The following is a 9,509-nucleotide window of genomic DNA, read 5'->3' as shown; positions in this document are numbered from 1 at the left end:
AGTGGGTTATGATGCTTGCTGCCAAGCCTAATGACCTGTCTTCGATCCCTGAAATCCATAAAGTGGAGGAGAAAACCAATGTCTGACCTACACACAACATATACGCAAAAAACAATCCAGCCAGGCATGGTGGCACAAGTAGCACTCAGGAAGCAGAGGCGGGCGGATCTCTTGAGTTCATCGCCAGCTTGGTCTATATAGTGAGTTCCAGGGCAGCTGCGGTTACGGAGAAATCCCATCCACCACCACCTTTAGCGGCCTCGACTGGCACATAACACGTGCAGCCACAAGTGTTCACCAGGGCCTTAAAGAGGACCAGGGGCCTCCCGGGGCGCGAGGCAAGGACGCCCGGGGCGACGTGCGCAGGCGCACTGAGACCTCAAGGTCTCAAGGGGCGGGCGGGTGCGCGCGCTCTCGCACGCGCGCACGGGGGTGTGTGTGTGTGTTGGGTGTGGGGGGACTACAGGCGCTGTGACGCTTAGGCGGCGGCCGACAGGCGGCGGCGCGTGAGGTGCGTGATATCCCGCGTCTTGGGAGCAACCTCCCGGACCCCCACTACTTCCCGCCGCCGCCATGTCGGGCCGTTCGGTCCGGGCCGAGACCCGGAGCCGGGCCAAGGATGACATCAAGAAGGTGATGGCTGCCATCGAGAAAGTGCGGAAATGGTGAGGGGCGGAGTCGGCGGGGGTGCCGGAGTAGGGTCGCGGGGAACCCGGAGCGAAGGAACGCCACAACACAGACTGGCAGGGTGGGAACCAAGAGACGGCGTTGGGGGGAGGGGGCCGGGGGAAAAAAGCCGGAGAAGGGCGCCCTGTAGTTGGCGTGAGGGCAAAGACTGCTCCTGCTCTAGCCAATAGGAAGTCCGCTAGGCTCGAGGCCCCGCCCACTAGCTCTATTACGGGTCTCCTGGAGGGGTATGCCGACTTCCGGCAGCCCTGCGTGGGCGGGGCCTGACGGTATTTAGCTGGCCTTCCTGTCTGTCACAGTGCCTTGCGCAGGCGCTATGGGCGGCTTCCTCCCTATTGCCTCACAACTGCGCGGAGATGGCTGCAGCTTTTCCGAGTGGTCTGCGTGTTAAGTGGTTCAAGTTAGGTGGGATTTTCTGTGTAAACCCGGCCGTTGGATTGCCGCAACCGATACCCTTGATCTCCCCAGATCCGTGATCTTCATCTAGAGCACTTGGGAGGCCTTTGTTCTTGGCGCCCTGACGACCGTCCCTGCCACGTTCATTGCAAACCCAAATTGAGCAACCAGTTTGGGTCAGGATCTCATCGCGTTAAAACTTTTCTCAACCAACTCCTTGATTCGCTTCTCCCCCCCCCCCCACCTAAAGCGTAATCATTTCGTTACTTTTTTAATACTTTATGTGTGTGTGCATGTGTCTTATGTGTGTATGCATGCAAGTCTGTGGGTGCCTGTAGAGATCAGAAGAGGGCGTCAGATTCCTTAAAGATAACGCGCATTTGTCAGCCGCCTGATATAGATGCTGGGATTTGAACTCTGGTCCTCGTAATTGAGCAGCTAGTCTCTTAACCATTGAGCTATTACTACAGCTCCTTTGTGCTTTGTTTTTTTTTTATATATAATTTTTAAAACTTTTTTTTTTTTTTTTTGGTTTTTTTGAAACAGGGTCTCTTTGTAGCCCCAGCTGTCCTGGAGCTCACTATGTAGACCAGGCTGGGCTTGAATTCAGAGATCCTCCTGCCTCTGCCTCCCTAGTGCTGGGATTAAAGGCGTGCGCCACTACGCCCGGCCCCAACATTTTATTTATTATTTTTATTTTATGTGTACGAGTGTATTGCCTGCGTGTATGTCAGTGCACCCGCGTCTTGCAGTGCCGCAGAGGTCAGAAGAGGGCTTCGGATTACCCTGGCAACTGGAGTTAAGGGCCATTCGTAGCCGCCATGTGGGTGCTGGGAATCGAACCCAGGTCCTCTGCAAGAGCAGTCAATACTCTGAACCGCTGATCCATCTCTCCAGCCCTTTTTAAAAAGTTTTTTTTTTTTTTTTTTTTTTTTTTTTTTTTACTATTAAGACCAGATCTTTTACTGGTATGCAGCCCCGGCTGATGACAAACTTGCACTTAATCTACTAAAGTTTCCCCAGTGGCTAGCATGCTGCCAGTGATTTTTTAAAAATTTCTTTTATTCATTTATTTATATTTCATGTGTATGAGTGTTTTGCCTGCGTGTGGCTGCACCCATATCCTGCAATGCCTGCAGAGGCCAGAAGAGGATGTCAGATCCCCTGGTATCGGAGTTATAGATGGTTGTTAGGTGCCATGTGGGTGCTGGCTACTGAACCTGGGTCCTCTGCAGGAGTAGCCAGTGCTTTTAACTGCTGAGCCATCCCTTCACCCCCACCAGTGATCCTTTTTAAGTGCACATCTTCTGGCACGCCTCTGCTCCCAAAGTAATACTTAAGTGGCCCCTGTTGTTGTTTTCCCTTTTGTCACCCCATAATATTTTACTAGTAGGGTAATTGTGGAGCAGGTTTCTTCCTCCATGCCTGGTTAACTCTCAGAAGTTGGTTCTGGGGTGGAGATCACAGCTCTTTCAGAGGACCCTAGTTCAGTTCCCAGTCTCCAAGTCAGGCAGTGCAGAGCTGCCTGTTAACAGTTACAGGGCATCTGATGCAATGCCCTCTTCTGGCCTCTGTGAGCACTTGCATACAAAATGTAGAAACTCACAGGAGGACACACATATATTTAAAATAAGTTTTTAAGTTGGTGATGGAGCTGGAGAGAGAGCTCAGCGGTTAAGACGATGGCTGCTCTTGCAGAGGACCCAGGTTCAATTCCCAGCACCCACAGTGGCAGCTAGGAACTGTCTGTAACTGCAGTTAGGGGATCTGATGTCCTCTTCTGACCTCCTTGGGCACTGGACGACACAGGTGCACCTCTGTACATGCAAGCAATACACTCATACACATAAAATAAAAATAATAATATATGGCTGGGCATGGTGGTGCACACTGGTAGTCCCAGCACTTGGGAGACAGAAGCAGGCAGATCTCTGTGAGTTCAAGGCCAGCCTGGTCTACATAGTTCCAGGCCAGCTGGGGCTACAGGGAGACCCTGTTTCAAAAAGACAAATAATAAAAAATATATTTTTAAAGTTGATTCTTCAGGACTACAATTTTAGATCCTAGGTCAGGTCCCTTTCATAGAACTTTCCATAATTGTATTAGGTTGAACTGCAGGACATTTCCTATATTTGAATTTCTTTTTAGTAGTTGTTGCATTCATGGAGAGAGAACCCAGGCCCTGTTTATGCTAGATAAGTTCTCTACTATTGAACTATATACCTCAGCCCTATGTTTGACTTAGAAATTTACATTTTTTTATGTGTATGAATGTATTGCCTACACTCATGTATGTGCACCTGTGTCATGCAATGACTATAGAGGCCATAAGAGGGCATCAGATCTCCTGGAACTGGAGTTAGGGATGGTTGTGAGCTGCTGTGTGGGTGCTGGGAATCAAACCTGGGTCCTCTGCGAGAGTACCCAGTGCTCTTCCACTGAGCCATCTCTTCAGCCCTGATTTATTTATTTTTATGTATATGAATATTTTTGCCTGCATGTATGTAAGTGCACTTGTGTCATGCAATGCCCATGGAGGCCAAAACTGCTGGGAACTGAACATGGGTCTTCTGCAAGAGCAGCCAGTGCTCTTAACTGCCATCTCTCCAGCCCCTATGTTTGACTTCTTTAAAATTAACTAATTTTTGGGGGGCGGGTATTTTTGAAATAGGATCTCCCTGTAGCCACAGCTGGCCTCAGCTGACCTCAATCTCACAAAGACCCACCTGCCTCTTCCCCCTCTCTCTGAGTGCTGGGATTAAAGGTGTGTGCCACCATGCCTGGCTTATGTTTGACATTTAAAAAAAAAATATTTAATTTTATTTCATGTGTGTGAGTGTTATGCCTGTATGTAAGTAAGTGCACCTGTGTTGTGCAATGCCCACAGAGGACAGAAGAGGCTGTCGGATCCCCTGGAATGAGTTATGGACAGTTGTTAGCAGCCATGTGGGTGCTAGGATTCGAACCTGGGTCTTCTGCAAGAACAGTCAGTGTTCTTAACCACTAAGCCATCTCTCCAACCCCATGTTTGGCTTTTTAACTTATTAAAAGTCGTAACAGCTCCACAAAACTCAGCTCTAGTTCCCCAGCTCCTGAGTGAGGAAGATTACTTAGCGTAATGTTTTGGGGTCTAAGCAACATAGTGAAATACCTCCCTTAAAAAAAAAAAAATGGTAATGCCAAGCGTGGTGGCGCACACCTTTAATCCCAGCACTTGGGAGGCAGAGGCAGGTGGATCTTTGTGATTTCGAGGCCAGCCTGGTCTACATAGTGAGTTCCAGGACAGCTGGGGCTACAGGGAGACCCTGTCTCAAAAAGAAAAAAAAAAAAAAAAAAGGTACCTTGGGCTGGAGAGATGGCTGAGCTCTTGCAGAGGACCCAGGTTCGATTCCCAGCTTCCACATGGCGGCTACGAACTGTCCTTAACTCCAGTTCCAGGGGAATCCGAAGCCCTCTTCTGACCTCCTCGGCATTGCACGACACAGGTGCACTCATACATGAAGGCAATACACTCATACACATAAAATAAAAATAAAATTAAAAAAAAAAAGGTACCTTTAATCCCAGCACTTGAGAGGCAGAGGCAGAGAGGCAGGCAGATCTTTGTGAGTTCAAGGCCAGCCTAGTTTACATAGGGAGTTCCAGGCCAGCTGGGGCTGCAGAAAGACCCTGTCTGAAAAAGATTTTTTAAAAAGGTGGGGACTGAAGAAATGGCTCAGCAGTTAAAAGCATAAAGCATGTACTGCCTGCTTGTCCAGAGGACCTGAGTTTGGTTCCAGGTTACAGTGCCTGTAACTCTAGTTCAGGGGGATGCAAGACCTCTGGCCTTAGCAGGCACTTGCACTCATGTGCACATACTCAGACACGCATGTAATTAAAAACAATAAAAATAAATTGTATTTTTTTAAAAGTTTAGATTGGGGAGATGGCTTAGTGGCAAGCCAGAGGACCACAGCTCTTGTCCCCAACACCCATCTAACAAGCCTGGCAGGTGTGGTAGCCACTGCTTGTAATTCCATTGATTGGGAGAGGCAGAGACATGATGCCCAGGACAGTCAGCCTGGGTAGACTAGCCAGAATTGGTGGGCGAGCTCTGGGCTCAGCAAGAGATCCTGTCTCAATAAATAAGACTAGACTAGAGAGTTACCAAGGAAGATACCTGACATCAACTTTGGGCCTCCACATAGGCCGAAAAAAAAAAAAAAAAATGTATCTCAATGGTAGAGCCCAGGGTTCAGTTCTTAACACCATAGGCCTATGATCCCAGCCACTCAGGAAGCTAAGGCAGGTAGACTGTAAGTTCAAGGGCTGTCTGGGCAATGTAAGGAGACCTTGCCTCAAAATAAAACCAAAAACACAAAAAACAAGCATTTGAGCAGGTAGGAATGCAGGTTGGTTGTAGAGCCCTTGCCTGGCATGGCCAAGGCCCTGGGTTCCAGCCCCAGTGCCACCCCCACCACCCCAAAAAGGAGATATGGTGCAGGCTGAATGGTGAGCTGGGTAGTGGGGTTCAGAGAGATGTATGAGGCTTGAATAGTTTAACTTAGAGTGACCTCCTCCTGCCTTTGTTTGCTTTCAAGTATGGTGGTAATTCCACCACTTCTACCTCATCAGAACACACTATGGTGGGGGTCAGTTTGCTTTGATATTCTGGGGTTGGCTTCATGTCCTGGGCCTTGGCTGGGCAGTGTTCTCTCACTGTGCTGCACTCCCAGTCTAGACAACAATAACCACCAGTCTTTGTACTTCAAGACTGAAATTAAAACATTTCTTTAGCAAAGGCTTCCTCTTTTAAGTTGTCTCCATTACCCAGTAAGGAAAGGGTACCTGTGCCTTTCTTGTGAATGTTCATCCCCTGGAGGGACCCTTAAATGAAAGAGGAACAAGGGGCATAGTCAAAGACCAGACTAAAGAGACTTGGTCTTTATTTCCCATTATCACAACCTTTTGTTTGCTTGTTTTTACAGTGCTAGGACTAAGTAAGCCCTTTAGGACTGAGCCACTTGCTGCCCTTCAAAGCCTTCTTTTTTTTTTTTTTTTTTTTTTTAAAAAAGGGGCTCACTGTAGCACCAGCTGGCCTGGAACTCACTATGTAGATCAGTCTGGCCTAGCAATCCGCCTGCCTCTGCCTCCCAAGTGCTGGGATTAAAGATAGTGCACCACCACTCCCAGCAAATCCTTCTTTTTTTCATTTTTAATTTTTTCTTGCAGAAACCAGGCTCATTCGGTAGCCCAGGCTTACCTCAAATTTATGGCAGTCCTCTGGCCACAGCCACTCAAGTGCTGGGATTACAGGCATGTACCACCACACTCAGCTTTCACTTCCTGTTCCCCAGATCCACCTTCAGGTATAATCTGACAGAAAAATCTAGAAGGCATTATGGATTGAAGGAATGATCTGCTGAGAAACAGAAAAGTGAAAAGCTCAAGTTAAATAAACAACCAAGTGTGCTTTATTAATTCTAAGAAATTCCTGTCTTCTAGGGAGAAAAAATGGGTGACTGTGGGTGATACATCCCTTAGGATATTTAAGTGGGTTCCAGTGACAGACAGCAAGGAGGTAAGTATGAAAGGAAACCCAAACCACAGAAGGTACCTACCCATCGCTTGCTTTCATTGGGTAGAGCTGGGTTGCATATCCCTCAGGCTTTGCTATTGTGGGCCATGCAAGGCCTTCCTTTATTGGTCCGTTCCTTCATTCCCTATTTTTAGTCACAGAGCACACCAAGCCCTACTCCTGTGTTTATTAGCACTGTTTTTTAGACTGGGTCTCTCTGTGTATCAAAAAGTATATAAAATAGAATTTTACAGTATAATAAATATAAAGTCGCTATCCTTATAATAAATACTCAGATATAGCTGGATACAGTGGTGCACACCTGTAATCCCAGCACTCACAGGCGGAACCAGGAGGAGTGGGAATTCTGGGCCAGCCTGGGTTACACAGTGAGTTCCAGGCCTCAGAAAAGTAAATAAATAAAAACATTCAGATCCAAAACTAGAGACCAGGCTTGGTGGTGAAGTGGGAGTGGATCTTGTGAGATCCAGGCTGGCCTGGTCTGCATAGCAAGTTCCAGGTCAGCTGGGACTATAGGGAGACCCTGTCTCAAAACAAACAGATCCAAAACTAGAGCATCACCAGCCCCTAGAGGACTGGATGTTGTCCTTGCCTGCTCTCTAAAGGACCCTGTCACTCTTCTGCTTTTTGTACTTCTTGGTTGGTTGTTTATTGTAAGCATTTTCAACTTTATATGAACAGAATCATAAAGTGTCTATTTTTATGTGTCTTGATCTGTCTTTGGTTGATTGGTTATTGTTGTTCCTTTTTTAATTGAGTTTTTGAGGATTTTTAAAACATTTATTATTTATTTATTTTTGGTTTTTTTGAGACAGGGTCTCCCTGTAGTCCCAGATGGCCTGGAACTCACTATGTAGACCAGGCTAGCCTTGAACTCACAGAGATCCCCCTGCCTCTGCGTCCCAAGTGCTGGGAGTACACCACCACACCCGGCATTATTTTTTATTTTATGTGTATGAGTGTATTGCCTGCATGTGTGTAAGTGCACCCATGTCATGCAATACCCACAGAGGACAGAAGAGGGTGTTGGATTCCCTGGAACTGGAGTTATGGATGGTTGTTAACTGCCATGTGGGTGTTGGGATTCGAACGTGGGTCTTCTGCAAAAACAACCAGTGCTCTCAACCACTGAGCCATCTCTGCACCCCTGAGTTTTTGAGGATTTTATACAATATATTTTGATGGTCTTTAGATCCTTTCCCGTATCTGCTTCTGCCCCTTATTATTCCCCACTAAATTTCATATACATTATTAATATTATATATATTAAGGCCTATAGAATGAAATTTGTGTCCCCAAATGCTCTTCAGTATGGGTCTATCCTCCAGAACCTGGTTAACATATCAAGAGTCTGACTTTTAAAAAGAGACTGACTCAGCTGGGCCTGGTGGCGCACACCTTTAATCCCAGCACTCGAGAGGCAGATGCAGGCGGATCTCTGTGAGTTCCAGGCCAGCCTGGTCTCCATTAGCGAATCCAGGCCAGCTGCAGCTACAGGGAGACCTTGTCTCCAAAGACCAGAACGAAAAAAGAGAAGGACTCTCCTCCTAGCAGCCATCAGTTGCCAATACTTCCTCAGGTAGGGTTGGGGTTTCTGACCCACTTCCCCACATCCATGCTGGGATTTTGTCTGGCTTGAGCCCATGTGGGTCTGGTGCATGCTGAACCATTGCTGTGATTTCATTTGACCAACTGCCCAGCTGCCTGGCTCTTACAATCTTTCTTTTTTTTTTGGCAGGGGGCTTTTTGAGACGTGGTCTCCCTGTACCCCCAGCGCTGGCCTGGAACTTACTATGTAGACCAGGCTGGCTTCGAACTCACAGAGGTCCACCTGCCTGTGTCTCCCAATAAAAGGCTTGTGCCTCCCCAACTGGCCACTCTTACAGTCTTTCCACCCCTTCTTCTGCAAAGATCCCTGAGCCTTGAGAGGCAAAGTTGGTACAGGTTTCTAATTAGTGATAAGCATTCTGTAGCCTCTTATTCTCTGTTGGCCAGTTGTGTGTTTCTATGTTAATCACCATCTACTGTATAAGGTTGGTTGGGTTTTGGGGGTATTTGTTTTTTGTTTTTGGCTTGCATTATGTTTGTACAATTAATCCATGTCATTTTTCTATTCATTGTAGTATTAGATTTCTTTTTTCTTTTCCCTCTTTTCTAGTCTGTCTTTCTTTGCCTTTTGTTTTGTTGACACAAAAATCTCCTGTAGTGCAGTCTGGCCTCAAACTTTTGATTTCCTTTCTCTGCCTCCAGAGTACTGGGATTACAGACCTATACCACCATCCTTGGCAATTTCCTCACAGTCTTTTTCTCATTTGTTTTCTTTTTTAAAGATTTTTATAGCCGGCATGGCAGCACATGCCTTTAATCCCAGCACAGAGGAGGCAGAAGCTGGCAGATCTTTGTGAGTTTAAGGCTAGTCTGGTCTACATAGTGGTTTGCAGGCCAGCGGGGGTTACAAGGAGACCCTGTCTTAAAAAGACCAAAACAAAATAAGTTTTTTTTTTTTAAAGGGGGCTGGAGAGGTGACTCAGCAGTTAAGAGCACTGGCTGCTCTTGCAGAGGACCTTGCTTTGGTTCCCAGCCCTCACACGGCAACTAATAGCTGTCCTTATCCAGTTCCAGGTCATCCAACACCGTTTTCTGGCCTCCACAGGCATTGCATGACATGGTTACACCTATATACATGCAGGAAGAACACTCAGACATATAAATAAGAATAAGAAAAAAATTTTTTAACTTTAAAAATTTTTTTATTATTTTTGTTTTATGTGTATGACTGTATTGCCTGCATGTAGGTAAGTGCACCTGTGTTGTGCAATGCCCACAGAGGACAGAAGAGGCTGTCAGA

The 9,509-nt window shown here is 46.8% G+C and overlaps 1 protein-coding gene across 6 annotated transcripts in view; it reads left to right on the top strand.

Moving 5' to 3' along the window:
• The first annotated feature begins 433 nt into the window (after positions 1-433).
• Bcl7b (BAF chromatin remodeling complex subunit BCL7B) overlaps positions 434-9,509 on the top strand; it is a 17,186-nt gene continuing 8,110 nt past the window's right edge. Inside the window, exons 1-4 of one of the 6 annotated variants that reach the window (XM_029553657.1) lie at positions 434-665; positions 1,156-1,259; positions 6,295-6,378; positions 6,568-6,643. In XM_029553657.1, coding sequence (XP_029409517.1) covers positions 663-665; positions 1,156-1,259; positions 6,295-6,378; positions 6,568-6,643 — 267 coding nt within the window. In that variant the 5' untranslated portion in view covers positions 434-662. Of the gene's footprint in view, positions 666-1,155; positions 1,260-6,294; positions 6,432-6,567; positions 6,644-9,509 lie in introns of all 6 variants that reach the window. The other 5 variants (XM_029553661.1, XM_029553658.1, XM_029553659.1 and 2 more) reach the window with 5 other exon arrangements.

Source organism: Nannospalax galili, unplaced genomic scaffold (genome assembly GCF_000622305.1).
Source record: "Nannospalax galili isolate Female #2095 unplaced genomic scaffold, S.galili_v1.0 scaffold644, whole genome shotgun sequence".
Classification (NCBI taxonomy): domain Eukaryota; kingdom Metazoa; phylum Chordata; class Mammalia; order Rodentia; family Spalacidae; genus Nannospalax; species Nannospalax galili.
Note: the sequence above shows the minus strand (reverse complement) of the source record. Positions and strands in the feature narration are given on the sequence as shown.